The sequence below is a fragment of the Lontra canadensis genome, unplaced genomic scaffold, assembly GCF_010015895.1.
Source record: "Lontra canadensis isolate GAN:19392208 unplaced genomic scaffold, GSC_riverotter_1.0 scaffold39, whole genome shotgun sequence".
NCBI classification, from domain to species: Eukaryota; Metazoa; Chordata; class Mammalia; order Carnivora; family Mustelidae; genus Lontra; species Lontra canadensis.
Window position 1 is genome coordinate 18,259,049 of NW_022631033.1, and position 19,735 is coordinate 18,278,783.

Consider the following 19,735-nt stretch of genomic DNA (forward strand, 5'->3'; position numbering starts at 1 on the left):
AGAGGCCTTGACTTAGACTCCTGTATCCCCTGTGTCTCCTCACACACTGTAAGATCTCTCTATTTAGATACTCAGTGAATCTTAATTCAGTATTTTCAGTATTTTAGGCTTTTTTTTTTTAATATTTTATTTATTCATTTGAGACAGAGAGCATAAGTAGGGGGAGAGACAAAGGGAGAGGGAGAAGCAGACTCCCTGCCCAGCTAGGAGCCAGATGTGGGACTCGATCCCAGGGCCCAGAGATCCTGACCTGCGCCCAAGGCATGGCACCCTTTAGTTTGAAAATCAAGTTTGTGTTAAGGAAATCTGAGACGATGAGCTTCTATTTCAGTAGACAACACGAGTTATGTACCACTTTTTGTATTTGTGGTACATTTTTTGAGAAGAATAAGCTACTTGCCTTATTTTCTCAGTCTAGCAACAGCAATCTTAGCCAAATCTCCCATCCTAGGAATGCCGGCAGCATGCAGTAGCCTCTGGGAGAGCACAGACAGGCTGGAGATCGTGACCCGTGCGGCCCCGCTGCTCCATGTTCTGGAGCATTACGTGGATTTTTTTGTATGTGTGAGCCCTCTCGGTGCCTCCAGCTTTCATGCCGCTTCTGTGGCTGGCGGTGCTGCTGGGAGGAGGGGGACCCAAACAGAGCCGCTTACCTGGTTCTGTCTGATACTAGGAATCTGGGGAGGGGAGCACTAAAGCTGTTGGTTTAATAAAAATTGATAACGGATGCTTAGTACTAAGTCTACTACAGATTATTTCAGCTCTGGCAAACGGGTCTGCTCACGGAAACCTGCAGTAGAGCCAGCAAGGGAGCCCCTGTGAGGGGGGTGGGTGCCCGAGTGGGGTCTGGGCACCCACAGCTGAATCCTGGGCTCTTGGGCCACTGAGGGGCTGCATGAACTTCCAAGCAGGAGAGTGTTCTCAGGAGAAGCTTCTGGCCTTGGGAGTAGTCTTGGGACAGAAAGTGCAAATTGAAAATATTCCTTAAGGATCCGGGGAGAGCGGTCCAGGACCAGGGTGTTACCAGGCCTGCGGTGTTCGGGGCACCCTCTTGTGGTCCTGGTTGCGTGGCAGCTGGGTTGGGTCAAAGACGTGCAGCTCACTGTGGGACTTGGAACAAATACGTTAAACTCAGAGAGTTTCTGACTGAGAACATGGTGTTCGGGCCGGACGACTTCCAACTTTGCATCCAGCTCTAACGTGCTATTACTTTGGTTTGTTTTATTGCTTTGATAGCATTTGATAGCGTTTGCATTCTTAACTTGCATTTTTATATATTGGACTCTTTTCCTAGTTGGTGTCAGAGCTTAGCTCTGATATCCATGTATCCATGACATAAGCTAGTCATGCTAAATTAACTTTGCAGTAATTGGGTGTTGACAGTAGTTTGGTTAAGGAACTTCGAATTCTATTCCATTCATATCATCCAAAACCATATAAAAATGCTCAAAGCAGGAAACGAATGTCTTATCATAAAAGTACAAATATGTCAATGCTTAGTTCATTATTTAAAAATAGTTGTTTTAAAAGTACTCCTCTAGGAGACGTGTTCTGGCATGAAGAAACAGTTCCCACTCTGGGAGGTCTCGGAGGGTGAGGGCGAAGAGTAAGCTCCCCAGAGAGGACTTCCCAAGGTCACATCCCGAGTCTGCCTGCTTGCTAGCCCTTGACTTAGGGTACACCATATAACGTCCTGACCATTAGCTTCCTTATCTGTAAAATGAGGGTAACCCTTATAGAGACATCACACAGATGAAACGAGATATACATTTAAAGCTCTCAGTTCGGGATGGCTGGGTGGCTCAGTGGATTAAGTGTCTGCCTTTGGCTCAGGTCATGATCCCAGGGTCCTGGGATCATACGCCGCATGAGGCTTCTTGCTCAGTGGGGAGCCTGCTTCTCCCCCAGCCTACCACTTCCCCTGCTTGTGCTCTCTCTCTGACAAATAAATAAAATCTAAAAAAAAAAATTTTTTTTTAAATTTAATTTAAAAATAAATAAATAACATTTAAAGCTCAAGGTTCAAAGTTCAAGGGCCAGCACATGGCCGTGCCTTTATTACTGTGGGTTCTGCTGAAGGTAGGGCCTTTAGAAATAGGATATTTTGAGGCAAAGGATTTTTTTTTTATTATCCTTTGTTGGCTTAACTTGGGGATCGCTAGAATCTCAGGTCCATTCTATAAGTGATGGCTGCCAAAGAATTGACATCTTATTTTCAGTAGTATCTTTGCCTAGTTGACATACATTTTTGTGTCCTTAGTTTGGTTTATTTAACGTCTTGGTTTAAGTAGGGAGACTTAGGCAGTAACAGCTCCCATCCTCAGCTAGAAGCTGGTTATTGTATCTTCTCTGAGTGAGAGCACCGTGCTAGCCAGGAGAAGAGAGAGAGATGTCAGGCAGCTGCCCAGTAAGTGGACGAGAGAGGGGAAACTAAGGAAGGGAAGTCATCACTGCTCTTAGGGATTTAATGATCTAGTCGGAGAGAGATTATATCCCAGGCATGCAGAGCCCCAGGGGTATTGTGGTGATCCATTAAGTTAATTGTCTGTTTTTACTAGACCCCTTTACTCATCATGTAGTATTTAAGCTGGTGCTTTCAAATCCGCACACACACCTACCCAAGAAATCCTCTTGCCCTCTTGCCCATGTGGAGCTGGGCTGTTTACCTTGATAGCACTTCTAGTGGGCTGCATTTTGAGACCATTTCTGCAGGTCTTTGTCAAAAGGCTGCTAAGGTCTGCCCCAATCCCATCTGTCCCGAATGCTAATTACAGGAAGCTCCTTAGCAGCCCTTGCATCCCAGGGCTCTAGGGATCCTGGCTCAGTTCTTGGCCGTGACATCTAGATAAAGATCTCCGGCATCAGTCTGTGAAAAAGAAGGTGAGGAAAACGGTGGCAGAGACTGTCTTTGTTTGGAACTATGGCCCTTTTGCCACAACCACAAGAACGTTCTCCATGGTGACGCAGATGAGAATTTAGGCAGTGGAGTGGGAGTGAGGCCAGTTTTGTGATCCCCGGGGGCATATTTGTTCTCGGACTCCATTGTCTGCGGACCCTTTGCTTCCTCGGTACCTGCTCTCCTCCCTGCTTCCCCACCCCCCAGCGCTCTAACATTCAGTGAAATGGTCCCATTCCTAAGGTACATCTCATGAATGCATTTTCTCTCTCTTCCTGCAGGGGAGCTGCTGAGTCAGCCCAGACCGGAAGGAGTGGCAGAGATCATTTGCCCTAAGAACGGCAGCGAGCGAGTGAATGTTGCCTTGGTTTACCCACCTACACCGACTGTGATCAGCCCCTGTTCTAAGTGAGTTCCAGATGTGGTACCCCCGTCCCTCACTCCCCATCCTGCCTCAGTGGTTATGACAACAGAAAGCCAAGTTCAAGTATGTGTTGGCAAACCCTGACGACTCCCCCTGGGCAGACCTAGATCTCTAGGTGATAGAGACACTGTGGCTTGCTTATTCCTAGCAAACTAGGAGGTGTTGATGTGTTTTTTTCTTGTTTGTGGGTTTTTTGGGTTTTTTTGTTTTTGTTTTTGTTTTGTTTTTTTTTTGCTTTGCTGATAAAAGAGCGTTTAACAGCTTTATTGAGCTATCTATCATTCACATACAAGACAGTTCACTCATTTAAAGCATGCAGTTAATTGACTTTTAGTATATTTGCAGGTATATGAATCCAAAAAGAGCTTTTTTTTTTTTTTTAATGGATAGTGAGAACAGTGAGGGCTCATTAAATAAGAAAAGCCTACAGGAAATCTGTAGTAAATTATTTTTCTCTGTGGGTCTCTGATTCTCAGTCCTTAATAATCAGGGGTTGTGCAGAAGGAAGCTTCCACCGTCCCCCAGACAGACTTAAACATGGTGAACGTACACATATGAGCTAACTCGGACACAGGGTTAGCTTAGTAATTATACATCGGACTCATCCTGGGTTCAGTTTTTGTTTGTCTCTTTTTGTAGTATTAGGAAGCAAACAGGGTACTGCTAAACTGAGGTGAAATACCTTTTCACCGCAGATCTTGGAAAGTGGCAGCCACAGGCTTCTTGGAGCAGATCTCATTATCTGGGGGACAGCAGCGACGTGATTTGTCCCGCAAAGTAGTCAGACAGCAGACTTTCATTTTTTCTTTCTAGTTGACACATAGAATTTTTTTTCTACGTATATGTAAGCTTTTTATAGGGTGCTTCCAAAGTTTGCGTTTGAAAACAGTGACCCGTCCTCCTCATCTTGAGAAACTTACTGCGAGGCTGTGTTCCAGAGAGCCCTGGGTGGAATGGGGCTCCTGCTTCTGCCCTGAAGTGTCCCTTTTCCTGACTATGGTGTGTCGTCTGCAGAGCCAGGGGTCAGCGGGCGCTCATTCCTTCGCAGCTATGGAAGAGGCACCCCTTTCTCTAAACGGGGTGAATCATTAGAACACCCATAATTCGTCTTTGCTGGAAAACATCACTGAGTGCCCGAGGGGGGCGCTTAGCTAAGGCTGGGCGTGCAGAACGCTGCTTCAGCGAACCTGCTGCACACGATCTCCTTTGTCACTAACGGGCCCCTGAGACACTGTGAAATCGCGAGGCGCTTCTTAGGATTACACAGTAGCTTCATACTAACCAGAGCATCCCCTGCCCCGAACCCGTCAAACGACAGCAATGGGATTGCCCCTTTCTGTCAGACACACGTGGGGAAAGGCTAAGGACGTCGCAGCTCTGACCTGGAGGACAGTAGTTTGCACTACGCTTTGCGCTGGCGGAGATCGTCCTAAGCTCAGCCAAGGCTTGTTTTGCCATAGCTGCGTGGCATTGAAGAGGCGAGAGAGATAGAGGTAGAAGTTAACATGTCCATTTGCACGAGAAGCCGCCACGGCACCGAGCCCACTGATCGGCGTTCTCCGCGGGGCTGCTTGCTGTCCTGCCGCAGAAGGACATTTAGGCCAGCCATAGGCTGGCCGGGAGAAAGCACTCTCAGCCCGTCTGTCTTGCACGCTTTGTTGTACCTACATGAATAAGCAGCTTTAGGTCTTGGGTCATCAGAGCCATGTAGCCTCCAACGTCTGGATGCTGAGAGAATACCTTTGGGGATCAAGCTACTTTTGACCTAGCTGTGGGAGTAATTTTATTTCAAAATACATTTTTTTTTTAAAGTGTCGTACAGTGGACAGCAGGGTTGACGTGGAGTCTCAGTTCTACACGAAGGAATATCCATGGAAACCAACATACAGGCAGGCCCAGCCCTGCCCAGCAGAGGTCTGATGTACACACAGATGACAGGGCATGGAAAATAGGAGATTGGGGGGACTGAGGAGGAAAGCTGCCACAGGAGACAGTTATTGTGGGGTCACTGCTTGGGTCTGACCCCAACAGTTAGACTTGGGGCTACCAGCAGGCAGGAGAACTTGGGAGGCTGGGCTGTTACTGCACTGCCTTTGGAACTCCAGCCAGGTTAACTTGAGCAAGTCGTGGCAGAGAGATCTTTTACTTCTCTGTCATCCAGAAAACGCAGGTGGGTAGTGGAGAGCTGTCTTTCTGAATCAGGCATATGGATAAAAACTTCCAGGAGGAAGGGCCAGGCGCGGGTCTGAAAAATGGTAGTCCCGCTGCTGATCTCAAATGTGTGCACGCTGCGCTTTCTGATTGCTGGGGTCCCCTCCCTGACTCTAAGGGGGTGCTCCCTCACCAGTGGTCTTTATCCTTGGCTACAGAGGCTCTCTCTGGTCCGTAACCAGTTGTCAGCACCAAGGCAACGCTGATCCGTGCTACATGGGTCAGTATTTTACTGCTCAAATCAGGAAAGGGTTGAGGGTGACAAGAGCATTCTTAGTAATTACGCCAGCACAGCAGGCCTCAGCCCGAAAAGTCTTCCAGAATCCCATCAGAATCATCACCCTCTCCTCCAGCACCATCAATCTCAATCTCATGGTGGTTTCTGAAGACAGTCTAAGCTCTTTAACCAACTTACTCCTTTCCTTTACTGGTCAGAACAGAGACTTGCCATCTAACTTGGAGCCTGCCTCTGACCATGTATAAAATAATGGGGCTACCGTGTGCTAGAAAAATCCTTGACCACTGTTCTTTGATGGGCTCTTTCTTAAAAATTCCAAGCTTTTCTAATTCTCATTTTGAGATTTTTCTGTGTGTTATTTCCCTGTGGGAAGAGACAGAGAATAAAAGAGTAGGTTAGTGGTTTTTTTACGTCCTTTTCCCTTTTGCTTTGGTGATTGGCGAGCCAGCTTTCCATTGGGAAAAGGTCCGTGAATGAGATGCCTCTCTTCTCCCTCACCCTCCGGGGGAATAACTGAGGAGCTCAGTGCCTTCTTGTCCTCTTCGCCAATTACCAGATAGAAATGTGAGTCACCTTCAGACTTTGGCTCTTCGGGGCTGATTTTCAAGGATATTTGCCTTTGAGATGAGAGGAAAATTCACCTCGTAGCACATTGGCTGAAAAATTCTGTCCTCCTTAAGGATATATGGATTCAGTCTGGTATGTTTTTTTAAATAATGCGGTGGCTATTGACACATTATTTTGTGGCACACAGCCATCACCACGGTCTAGAGGTAGGACGTCATTATCACCCCTGAAGGAAACGTGTGCCCGTTTGCAGCCGCTTCCATCTCACGCAACACCTAGTTCTGCGCAGTCAAGAAATGTCTTGTGTCGCTTTCAGGAATGGCTTTGCCGCCTGGTGTGTTGGTATGAAGTAGATTTATGAGTTTCAAAGCAATTCTTAGAAAGTGTTCTTCTTGGCCTAGTTCAGTCTTTCGCCCACCCTGCTTCCAGCCCCCCATTTGTTGGACATCAGCGGTGAAGTGGGGGATGTCCACCTTCTTCAGATCATTTTTTCTTTTTCTTTTTTTGTAGTATAGATGACTTTTTTTTTCAAAACACAAACTTTATTTTGTAGAGCAGTTTTAGGTTCACAATTAAACTGAGCAGATGGTACAGAGAGATCCCACGTCCCCCTGCCCCCACACACTGTGGCTTCCCCCACATAGATGTCCCCCACCAGAGGGGCACACTTGTGACAGTGGACGACACTGCACAGACACATCGTCATCACCCAGAGACCACAGTTTATATCAGGCTCCACACTCGGTGCTCTCCATCCCATGGGTTTATGGAGCCTCCATTATCGTACCCAAACCATTATTTCCAGTGCCCTGAGAGTCAGAGGACGCCTTCCTCTCCCTCCCTCCTTAACCCCTGGTAGCCACTGGTCTTTTGTTTGTTTTCAGCTTTAGTGAAGTCTAATTGACAGTAAAATTGTAAGGTATTTGAAACGTTCATTGCGGTGATTTGATACACGGTACGTTGTGAACAGTTTCTCGCCATCTCATTTGTCAGCCCCTCCAACACCTCACACACTCATCCTCCAGGAATTCCGAATGGCCAGCCTAACCGATGCGGAGACACGAAAGGGATATTGAGTCTTGGACATTACACGCCTCACAAGAGGCGAAAATATCCTTTCAGTGGGGAAAGTAAGGAGAAAGTCAATTCATTTTAAGTTTATTTTTAAAAATTTTGTTTGTAAATTCCTACCTTTATCCCACCTGCCCTGCACGTTGAGACACATAAAATTCCAGTTCAGAAGGGACGCGTGAGCTTCTTTAGGCGAATGGCAGCTCACTGTTCGTTTTTTATTTTTAGGTGCCTATAGAATGTTCCTCTCTTTCATTTCCAGAGAGGTTTAGACCAACCCCACCGCTAGCAAGTAAAGTATAGACTCCAATAAACGGCCAGATGACCCAGTTATATCTCCTGAGTTTCATTTAAGAGACAGAATTCAGTAGGTCAGCGTATAAAAACGTGTTACCTTAAGGCATCCTCAAATGCAGTCTACATTCTTCTATGTGATTGGTTGGTTGGTTTCTTCCTTCCTTCCTTCTTTTTTTTTAGATTTTATTTATTTATTTTCCAGAGGGAGACAGAGAGAGAGGGAACACAAGCAGGGGGCGTGGGAGAGGGAGAAGCAGGCTTCCTGCTGAGCAGAGAGCCCAATGCGGGGCTCGATCCCAATCAGGACCTGAGCTGAAGGCAGACGCTTAACAACTGAACCACCCAGGCGTCCCTTCCATGTGGTTTCTTAATGGACTCACCCTTGAACATACAGGAAATGGGACTAGATCATTTTTATCCTGCCAGCTGCCATTTCTCTGGTGGAATCCCATATCTGTGTGGGGTGGTGGACACGACCACGGAAGTCAGTCGGGATCGGGGCAGTTCGTATGTGGCCGGATTGGAAAACACTGGCTGGTTTGAAGATTGTTGAGCTAATAAGCTTTCTCCTTTTCCAGAAAGTATGACTGAGGATGAAAGGCAGGGCTGAGACACTGCCTTTCAGAGCCACTTTTGAAACTTGGGTCATTGCGTACATACTGTAGCGTTCCCATTCAAGCAAGACCCCAGTAAATTCCAGCTTCTTACTGTTTATAAGTAGTCCCAAAGATATAGTGATGACCTCGCATGGGAATTTTGTCATTTCCATTGTTATGACATAAGGATATTTAAGACCAATGGAAACAGCCTTTTATAAAAAATAGAAGGAAGACTGGCCTTTATTTCATCCGATAAACAGGCAAAATATGTTAGCCCTCAGATTAGTTAGTAGGGACTTGATCATTTTCTTTCTTTTCTTTTTTTTTTTTTCAAATCAGTGGAGCAACATGACTTTGGCTTTATAATGATGGAGAATCTTTCACTGACCACGGAGTAGTAAAACACAACGGGTGGGGATGGTATTTCGGAAGGAAGGGAGCTAAATGTGGAGCTGGCCTGGGGAGTGTATCACACGGATGTGCTGTGTTTTTTTGTAAGGAGTAAGACAGCTCATTGCCTCGCTGTGCTCACAGGCCAGGAGAAATAGTGTCTCTCGGGTGATTTAGTGCCCCGCCAGCCACACTGATACTAGAATTTGTTCCCTCTCTGCTTAGGTATCTCCATACTTTCTTGGAAAATTAAGTGGAAAAGATAGTGCTTCTCTCCCCTTTGTCATCATTTTTACTGTACCCAATCTGTGACTTTAGGAGCACCAGTTTTTAAGGGTAAGTCTCTGGGAAGCAGAGAGGGTTTCTTAAATAGATAAGGGCTTCCTAAGGACTCGAGAATTTAGGGGGAAAACAGGGGTGGGTGGGGTTTGGGATGAAGAGATCTTGTACAGCGGTGCATTTCAAGATGACAAACCCTTTGCTTATCCAGAATCAAGAAGCCTTTGAGAATTACGAATAAGGAAACTTCTTGATTCTTTTGCCTAAAAACGATGATATTGCATGCATGAGTTATCTTCTTTCCTTGCTGGAAAAAAGAAGTCATTTAATAAAATTCATGATGCATGGATGTAACATCAGGAAAATCTCAAGTGGATCACACAGCAAATAGCTTTTTTTTTTTTTTTTAAGATTTTATTTATTTATTTGACAGACAGAGATCACAAGTAGACAGAGAGGCAGGCAGAGAGAGAGAGGGAAGCAGGCTCCCTGCCGAGCAGAGAGCCCGATGCGGGACTCGATCCCAGGACCCTGAGATCATGACCTGAGCCGAAGGCAGAGGCTTAACCCACTGAGCCACCCAGGCGCCCGCAAATAGCTTTTTAAAAGTAGTGTTCACTTTTTGTTTCTCAAGGCCGTTTGGGCTCTGGACTTACCGCTGCCTGAGTTTGAATCTTTGCGATTTCTTGGTGCCATGACTGTAGACCCTGTCAGCTACAGGGTCCAGAAGCGGTTTCTTGTGGGGCTGTTGGGAGCATTGAGAGAGACCATTGCGAGGGGAGCGGTCGGCACGGCCAACAGAGTGCACAGCACTCAGTAAACTCGGTTGCTGTTTTTCCTACCAGGAATGTTGGTGGTGTGCCCTGTGGGTAGCATATCAAGGTACTCCTAAAAGACAGAATTTTGAAATGCAGATCTAGATCCTAGAATGAAATGTGCTCACTGACTTACCTAGCAGCACTTAGTCCTTGCCCGGGGAAGATAAACATGTGTGCTGGGTAGGTAGGGAAGAATGTTGGCTTCCCTTCCCCTTCACCCCTTGAGAATCTGTGTCTAAGGGCCCCTGTGGTGTCCTAACCCCATCTTCATGGGAGAAAGAGGAGATGAGTGGTATCATTTCTTTCATATCATCATCACAAACGCCTGTGGTGCCCGATGGACCCTCAGAGCAAAGCCCCCTAACCCATAATGCTCCTAACAACTCTTTACGTCATATCAGGTGGGGAGCTCTGGGCGCCAGACCAAGCCACATTCTGACAGTCACAGGTACCGAACGGCGCAGCTGGGCCTAAAACCCATGTCGTGGCTCCCAGGTCGGTGCTGTTTTCACACCAAGTTCTTACACGTTTGTTTGAAAACGTAGTGTAATAACAGAGTGCCATGGAAAAGATAGCTTGTGATGGACAGTGCCCTGCGGAAGCACTGGGGTCGGGCCTGAGGCAGAGCAGGAGGAACTGGGCAGGAGCCTGTATTGTGTTTTCTGTGGGAAGATGCTGGCCGGGTGTGGCCAGGCAGAGTCGTTTCAACGGGCTGTGGGGCATAGGAGCAGTCGCTAGGTGTCTGGTATGTGGCCCTGGAGTGAGGAGGGCAGATAGACAGTGGCCTGTGCTGTCGGAGCCTGATAAAGGAAGTGGTCCCAGGGTGTGGGCTCTGCGGAGTTGGTCTGTATTGAGAGGCACACTCACGCTGGAGTTGTTTGCCATCTCAATCCCTCCAGGGTCAGCCAGGGCCCAGATGTCAAAGCATCAGAAAACAGAAAATAAGAAACCTGTTGATATAACATGGGAGAGCTGCAGTTTCAGCCTAAGCTGCTTTTTTTTTTTTTTAAAGATTTTATTTATTTATTTGACAGACAGATCACAAGTAGGCAGAGAGGCAGGCAGAGAGAGAGGAAGAAGCAGGCTCCCTGCTGAGCAGAGAGTCCGATGGGGTACTCGATCCCAGAACTGAGATCATGACCTGAGCCGAAGGCAGAGGCTTTAACCCACTGAGCCACCCAGGCGCCCCCTAAGCTTCTAACTGCCTTGAAGAATTATGCTGTGTTCCAGGAAAAGCAGGTTCAATCACCTGGGAGGATTGTGGGCCTGAGCCTCCGGGCGGACCTCTCTTTCCAGCGGCCCACGGCAGCTCCCTGAGAGGCCCCATAGGCTTTGTGGGTGTGAATAATGGCCTTCGCCCTCCGTGTTCTCCATCAGTCTGTGCTTCCCACCTCGGGAGTGGAGCTGCTTTGCCCGCATCTGCTGTACTAAGAGTCCATCAGCTGCAACGCCTCCCTCTCCCTCTTCCCCCCATGTGGCCTTCTGCTGAGGCCTGTCCTCCCATCTCTTCAGTGTGCCTTGACATGAGGCCAGGTGACTTTCTCTTTGGCCCTTGCTTTCCCCTCAATGCACCTGTCCCTACCAAGATATCTGTGTTTGGGTCCCAACTCACCTCCATCTCTCTAATCTTTTTTTCCTTCAAATCAATATTATCTTTCAATGTCAGATCCTGCCACTTCTCTGTTTAAAAGCCTTACATGGCCTCCTGGTGATTATAGACCCCAGCTTAAACCCCCAGGCACGACTCACATCCCCCAGCCACCCTGCTGACACATGCGACAGTCCCTTACTATGGAAAGGGTTCACCATAGGGCATGCCTGGCTGGCTCTCAGCTCATGGCAAGCTGACACCCCTCCCCTCCTACCTGGTGAAGGCCCATCGTCCTTAGGGCCAAGGTCATGTGTCAGCTCCTTGGAGACACCATCTTTCACCCTTCTGCCTGGAATCAGTGACTCCTCGCCTCACGTCCTACATGCCACCATGACAGTAATGGTCTCGTATCTGAGCTGTTCTTCACCCGTGACTTTCTCATCACATCTTATTCATGATTCATTCAGCAACACTTTGTTAAGGATTTACCCTCCAGGCATCGTGCCCGGCGCCGAGGCTGCAGAAATAGCCAGCCAGACCCTGCCCTCACGAATCCAGTCGTCTCTTTGGGGAGAAGGGGAATCAGAGACATAACCAAACAAACTCAGGAGGCTCTAATTACAACCAAAATGTGATCCCTGCCACAGCAAAGTCCTGTGGGCACCGAGAGCAAAGAACACTGCCAGGAAGGATTGAGAAAAGTTCCGGGAAGTAGCATTGGAGGCGGGTCTTTTGGGATGGAGAGGCAGCGTGAGGCGGGGAAGGTGGGTGACATGACGGCTCTTTCCTTCCCCCAGGGCCTGAACACGGAAAGTGGTATCAGTGGGGAAGTACGCTCAAACTGGTTTTCCTCCCCGCCCCGCCTTGAAGAGTGGACTATTTCCCTCTGGGCACCCTTGCTTAGACATTCTTGTGTTGCTGTCCTACGTGTGGCTCAGGGGAACAGACAGCCAGACACCGCTGTCTGCGTTGCTGAAGGCTCCTTAGAGTCAGCGGGAAGATGTTTGCCCAGCATACACCCCCCTACACACACAGCGCTCCGACGACCAAAGGTAAACGGCTCGGTGAAGGCATGAGTTCCGCACTGCCATCCTCTTTAGAATTAGATTTATTGTATTATTACTTGAATTTGAGTCAGTTTCCGAAACTTTTCCTACTGGGACGTTTACTATAATAATAGGCCTTCACAAGTCCTCAGGGCCAAGTGCCAGAGAAACAGGAAACTCTCCGGAGGGCCCCAAACATCCCCACCTTGCTTTTAGCTGTCCAGCGCTCTCGGGAGTCCGGTAACCCTCGTTAAAGGCTGCCCTGCCGCACACTGCTACGTCCCCGCAGGCAAGTTCTTTACCCTCTTGGAACCTTAATTTCCTTCTTGGTGAATGCAGAGGGGGATGGGGTTTACCTCATGGGCATGTTACGGGATCGAGGAGTCATCAAATAAGGCACCGCAGTGAGTGGTGTGAGTCCTGGCATGGAGTAAGCAGTCAGTAAACGGAAGGTGCAGATTTTTGGTAATGTTGCTAATATTAGACTCAATCTCCTTAAAATCAAGCAGCCCTGAGAGAGGGGGAGCATGGAGGGTCTGCGTGTCATTGTAGGAAAGCTGATATAAGAGATGGGGGCCTTGGACATTTTTCCCTCTAACCATTTGGTCTGAATTGAATGCCACTCTGTTTAATTAGGTGGCGGTGCAGGCATTTCTTCATTTTCTGTTCATCTGTCTCTGGCTTTTGGTTTGACAGCCTTGCCTCTGACGCTTTAAGGGAATTCATGCCTTTTAGGTGAGATAGACATCCTAAACCAAGAGTTCTCACTTTTCAGGATAGATGCCTACTCCTAGCGGGTTATGCGCGCACGTGTGTGTGTGTGTGTGTGTGTGTGTGTGTGTGTCCCCGTCCATCCATCTGTGGATGTTTCTTGAAAGGACCCAGGGTTAGAGTTTGGGGCTCTTGATTAGAAGTCTAGTTCAGCTGTGAAATGACAATGGATTAGGTGGTTATTACTGATTAGTAGAGTTCGCCTGTATGTCTGAACTTCGTGTTATGAACAGAAGCCTTTGCCTAGCTTTCTATGAAAAGACGTTTTCCTTTGAAGAATCATGAGTTGCCTGACATTTACATTTTTTAAAAGATTTTATTTATTTATTTGACAGAACGATCACAAGTAGGCAGAGAGGCAGGCAGAGGGGGAGGGGAGCAGGCTCCCTGCTGAGTAGAGAGCCTGATGCAGGGCTCGATCCGAGGACACTGAGACCATGACCTGAGCCAAAGGCAGAGGCTTAACCCACTGAGCCACCCAGGTGCCCCAACCTTTACATTTTTATAAGGAATTCCAGAAGTAGAAATTAAAATCTGTAAAAAACCCAAGTCCTATGATTGCTTCCAGTTCTTTTCATTGAGACGCTCCTCCCTTCACCTTTTGTCATTGCTCTGCCTTCTTCTCATCTACCCATATAGGAAGAACGTTGGTGAAAAGCACAGAAACCAATGACTTCTATGGCTGTGGAATTTCCGTGGAGAAAAGACAGCATCCGAACTCACCTGGACCATCTTTCACACCTGGCAGACCCTCCACGCTCCCGCGCGCGTGTCCCATGAACTCCAGCAAATCGACGCGTGGGGTGCTTGCAGAGGAGGGCACAGACCTGGCCTGTAGAGGGAGCGGGGAGGGCAGGGGGGAGGCTAGGGGAGAACATGGAGCAAATGTTTTACAACCTGAACCTCAGAACTGTGATCCTCCGAGGAGAGCGCTACTTGAAGAAAAGAAAAAAAAAAAAAAAAAAGTCGAATGGCTTCTCAGGGATTTTGTTTTCTGTCCACATAAAAGCCATAGTTCGTTTAGGTGGCCGTGTTTTGAGCACTCAGATTTCAGTTCTGTTAAATGTGAAAGAGGGATCGACTGACCGTTCATTGCTGTTCCGTGACTAGTATAAAATATGTATATGTTTATCTTTATTTTTATAATATGCAAATACATTTAAATTTATACAGTTTGATGCTTCTAGCGTTAGTTCACACTGGGTGCGATATTCTGCATGAGAACTGTGCCAAGATGGGGCTGATTTCTTATTTTAGCATAAGACCTTTTTGTTCATTCTTTATTCTTTAATCCTTCTGAGATTACAAAAAAAAATCTCTCTGTCCACGGATTAAGTGTGGAGGGCCTAGAGGTTACCAGTAATCAGCAAGAACCTTAAATGTGTATGGCAGGTGTCTCCTCCCCTTGTTTTAAATCAGGGTCCCCTGCCTGTAAGCCGGTTTGATGGGTGGCCTGGTGGGATTCCGGGGTCGCTCTGCCCGCCGGTCTACCAGCGCCGGGCCGAGTGGTCCTTGCTCTGGGCTGGGTTTCCTCTCAACAGTGAGTTGTCACAGCTGGTGTGCTGATGGAGGCCTGGTGCTGGCATTCTTCAGGGGACAGGGTCAGAGGGATCAACGAGTCCATGGGAAACCTTAGTCTTTCAATAGCGCAAGGTAATCGGGAGTCAGTTGTGAATTGTGCAGAGGGCTTTGCTAACGAGTCCTTTTCTCTGTCTCTCTGCAACAGAGTCTGTGAAACTTAGCAGAGCGCCCTGATAGCCCTCCACGTCTGGCTGTCAGACCTTAAGACAGTGAGTTGCCTCTGATAGGATGGTCACCTGCCAGGAACTAGTAAAACCTTTGTTGTTCAGTCTCCACAGAGTAGAACGTGAAGAGCAAAGCAAATTGCTCTCTCATCCATTCCAAATCGGGGCCAAACCTATCAGCCGCAGTAGTAACACATTCTTTGACGAAGGTAAAGGACTCTGTTGGCAGCTGTCTCCTCTGCGTGTGGATGGAAAAAGGTGTAAAACAAACTGTTAATCCGCGGTGTAAGGCATGAAAAGTGAGTAAGCTGATGTTTTTCTTTTCCTTCTATAAAGTATTGACTCTTGCAATGCCAGTATACGAGGTCTCGACGTATTTTTAAAAAGAATAACCAGCTAGCAAGTGGCTGCCCTGGGAAAGTTCCCTAGCTGACGTCCGTAGATTGGGTGCCCCAGGAGTCGACTTGACTAACACCAGAACCTCGGTTAAACAAGTGTGATTTCTCACGGTCATAAAATCAAATGGGATCTCAGACTATTTCTGCATTTTTGGATACTTGAATATGCCACCTCGGTTTTGAGATCTCATTTCCTGTTAGAACACAGTCACAAGTTCACCTGCTTAATCCCTTGGTCACAGTTCTTGTGTGAGCGTGTGCATGCGTGCGCCTCTGTGTGCACGCATGTGTACGCGCGCGTGTGCGTGTAAGCCAAATGGTAACATTTAATTGCTTTAGGGACCATCGAGTTGTTGGGCATAGGAGTTTTGTAATTGGCACGAGAGGGTTCCGAAACTGTCAAATGAACTGACTTTGACCAGTCTTTTGCAAGGACTCTGAAGAATGTGACTTTGGGCTAACTCCCCAGGGGACCATTTTAAGTGAAAAAAAAAAAAAAATGCTCCTTTGGGTGACATACCCTACAAAATGTGTGTTATTCTTATGAACGTAAATGCCCACGTTCTTAATAACTGCTATTTTTGGACAAGTGATGTTTTGTGCTGTCATCTGAACCCTAGAGAAGCAGAATAAGGAGAAATCTCGGTGTCACACGTGACCAGAAGCAGCTCCAGAAAAGCCGGAGACCTTGCTTCGGGGTCAGGGGAGGTTTGGAGGTAACAGAAAACGCTCTGCTCTACTGGAAGGGTCAGGGTCGATGCAGGTGGTCCCGTACCTGGGATGACACAGTCAGCCAAGGCCAAGCACAAGGGGAGACTGCAGATCGAGTTGTCCCTTGCCTCGCAAACACCCTACATGTTAGTTATGGTTTCTATTCCTGCAACCTGTGGTATCAAAACCACTTCCTAGAATTGTAACAGTCCTGCCAGGATAAATGTTTTCCCCCCTTCCAAGAGAAAGAAAAAAATGACAGTGCTCATGTTTGACATTTGTGCATTTGGGCTCTTTTGAATGAATAAAAAGGAAAGGGTTTGGTATAATTCCCGATGGGGTGTGTGTGTGTGTGTGTGTGTTCTTTTTCATACCACAGTTTGTAAATTGTAATTGTGGTTTCTCCTTGAATTGTCTTGACTGGGCAGAAATTAAAAAAAAAAAAAAAAGTCAAAAAATTCAATAAAAATACAAAGAAATGGTGAAATAATTCTATTTGCAGAGTTTAGTTATTTGGGTTTTTTGTTGTTGTTGTTGTTTTCTTTCACTTCAGTTCTAGGAATAACTTTTATTTTTTTAGTCACTTTTGAACTGATGGGATATGGATGGTGGCCGTGCTACTGGGGGATGAAGCCCCCATGAGGAAAACTGACAGGTCCCTGTTTAAAACCCTGCCTCTTTCCAGAGCACAGATTCAGTGCTTGAATATGGGCTCTCTCTTCAATCAGACCCTTTATCAGCAACTCGCTGTACACTTCAGTCTAACTTGGGAATTGAGCACACGTTTGCAAGTTCCCTGTGCAGACCTTGCTTTCCAGAGAGTTCTTAACAGAAGGCCTTGCCACCACTGCGCACATTGCCGGGGCTGCAGGGAGGGGTCTGTAGTCCCCAGACCTGCAGGTACCGGCTCAGAGGCCAGGGAAAGTGTCAGCTTCCACAGGAGCCCAGCCTCCAGGGAGGGACTGAGAGCAGAGAAGCCCACTCTGGGCCCCTCCACCTAAGAAGGCAGGTGGAGCCTCTGGGGGCCGGGGACGCACCTTCTCCCCGCTGGAAAGCTGATGCCCAGCTGTGGCCATCAGAATTTTCCAAAGGCTGGGGAAGCTGGCCCTGGGCCCTCATAGCCCTTGGGGAGGGGGTTGGGGAGGGGGGGGCAGCGAGTCCTCTGTCCTACGCTGCTGCCCCTTCTGCTGAAGAGAGTAGTACAGGGAAATAACTCATCATTTGGGAACCTTGTTGTGTATTTTTGGTTTTCTTTTAAACCAAGAAACTCAGGAGTTCTTTAAACTTGCTGAGCACATAAATGACAGCACAAAAAAGCATGGGGGAAACGGAGTTATGTAGGCATAAAGTTTCTGTATTTCCTTGGAACTAAGCTAATAGGAATCTGAAGTACATTCTGGTAAGTGAAAACATATGTTGTAAGATTAAGAACACCCCTTAAGAAAGCAATTTTAAAATATATTCAAGAAGTTAATGGAATTAAAATGTTACACTAGAAAATATCCGCTTAATGCAAAAGTAGACACCAAAGGATGAATAGAGGAATAAGAAAGTGGGATATAGAGAGGATAAAAATCAATATGACAGATGTGAATCTAACCATATCATTAATAACCATATCATTAGTATCAGGAGATTATTTCTTTTTGAGATTTATTTACTAGAGAGAGAGAGAGATTGAGTGAGGAGGGTGGAGCAGCAGAGGGTGAGGTAGAGAATCCTCGAGCAGACTCCCTGCCGAGCACAGAGCCTGATGCAGGGCTTGATCCCATGACCCTGAGTTGGCCACTTAACCAACTGAGCCCCCCAGGCACCCTAATGAGATTAAACAACTTAATTAAAAGACAAAGACTGCCTATGTGGATAAAAATTTATGTTCTGCACAGGAGGCAGATTTTAATGTGAAGATACAAATAGGTGGAAAGTAACAGGATGGAAAAAAATATACCAGGCAAAAAACAGCCAGGCAGAGCTGGCTCTGCCAATATCAGACAAAATAGACACTGAAGCTCACCCACATTTCAAGACGCTACTAGAGACAAAAGGGACACTTCATGGTGAAAAAGACAATCCATCAGGAAGGAAAGGAAATTTGGGACATGAACAAAAATATGATGACACAGGGGTTGATAACCAATGGGTCAAAGAAGAAAACAAAAATGAAGAAAATGAAAACACAACATACCAAAACTTGTAGGCCATAGCTAAGGGAATCTGCTTATAGGCAGGCCTGTAAAAGGAAAATCTCAAATCAATAACTGATAACCTAGAGGCACCCGGATGGCTCAGTTGGTTGAGCAACCCACTCTCAATTTTAGCTCAGGTTGTGATCTCAGGTTGTGAGAGGAGAAGTAGGTGAAGACGACTACTGGGGTAATGGGTTTCTTTTAGGGCAGTGTGGTAGTCAGGGTACACCAAAGAAACAGAAACAATGATATATATTAGAAAGGGATTCATGATAAGGAATTGGCTCACACAATTACGGAGGCTGGCAAGTACCAAATATGCCAATGTCTCAGTTTGAAGGCCATCTGGAGGGAGAATTCTCTTGCTCAGGGGAGGGTCAGGCTTTTGGTCTGTTCTAGGCTTCAACTGATTAGACGAGGCCCACTCATGGGGGGCAATCTGCTGACGGTACAGACTTATATGAGAAAGACTCAGAGAACAAAGGGAGTGATGGAGCCAAATTGAGGATGGAGTGATAAGGTTTGTAAGTGAAGACACAGTACTGAAATAAAGGAAAATATTATAGGGCAATGGGTTGTTAAACTGCTGGCCCACAGCATGATAGAGTCTGAGGATTCAAAAGGATATGGAGCCACCAGGCTGTGCTGATAAAAGCCTTCAACAACACTGTGCCTACTGAACACAGTTCACATTCCTTGGACAAATGGGGTAAACCTAACTCAACTCTATTTCCTCTACAGGTGTACTTAAGACACTCAGGGCAACCACGCCCTAATTCTAAGGGAGACACATTTGCCTGCAGCTCTTGCTGGCCCTCTGCCAGCCCGGCATTGCTGACTGAAGTAGGCAGGGGTGTCTGGCGTGCTGGCGTGCAAAAATCATCCAGGCCAGCAAGTGTCCCACTTTTAGCACTTTACATGGAGGAGACCAAGCCAACCAACAGTAGGAGCAGAGGGAATGCTATGACATGGAGAGAGGGGTCAGAGCGGCGACTGGAACCACTTCCACACTGAGACTGGGCTGAAACCGAGGACACTGGCTGGAAGAGAGGAGAGCTGACCAATCCGAAAAGCATTCCAAGGACCACACTTGCTGTGAGTGGGTCTGGAGGCAGTCTGGGATCCCTAGAGTTGCCTCCATTGTTCCAGTCCAAATACATTATTAAAATGAGCCACCCATTGCTAGAAGTAACTTGAATGGATCTCTGCATATGCACCAAAAATACCCGGAGCAGGACCGCTTTCCCAGGAATTCCCTCACTCTGTTTCTGGGCCCTTGTGAGACGCTAAGTGCTGTTTGGCCCGCTGGAGATCCAGCACTAGATGAGGCACATCGGACCTCGGCATAGACCTGATGTTGTGGTCAGAGATGATAATATTCACGCTCACGCTGAATTCCTCAGCCCCAGCCCCGTGCCCTGCCCTTGCACTCCCTGGGCCGTGTGCCTTTGACTCCTACTGTTCACAGTGGTTCCTCTTCATAGAATTCCCTTCCCC

General features: G+C 47.2%; 1 protein-coding gene across 2 annotated transcripts in view; it reads left to right on the forward strand.

The window, feature by feature from the left end:
- MFHAS1 (malignant fibrous histiocytoma amplified sequence 1) overlaps positions 1–14,513 on the forward strand; it is a 97,743-nt gene extending 83,230 nt beyond the window's left edge. Inside the window, exons 2-4 of one of the 2 annotated variants that reach the window (XR_004384092.1) lie at positions 3,178–3,304; positions 8,919–9,029; positions 13,838–14,513. Coding sequence is in view for 1 of the 2 variants with exons in the window: in XM_032869972.1 (XP_032725863.1) it covers positions 3,178–3,304; positions 13,838–13,871 (161 nt within the window). In the remaining variant the exon portion in view is untranslated. The remainder of the gene's footprint in view (positions 1–3,177; positions 3,305–8,918; positions 9,030–13,837) is intronic. The other variant, XM_032869972.1, reaches the window with a different exon arrangement.
- The last annotated feature ends 5,222 nt before the right edge of the window (positions 14,514–19,735 follow it).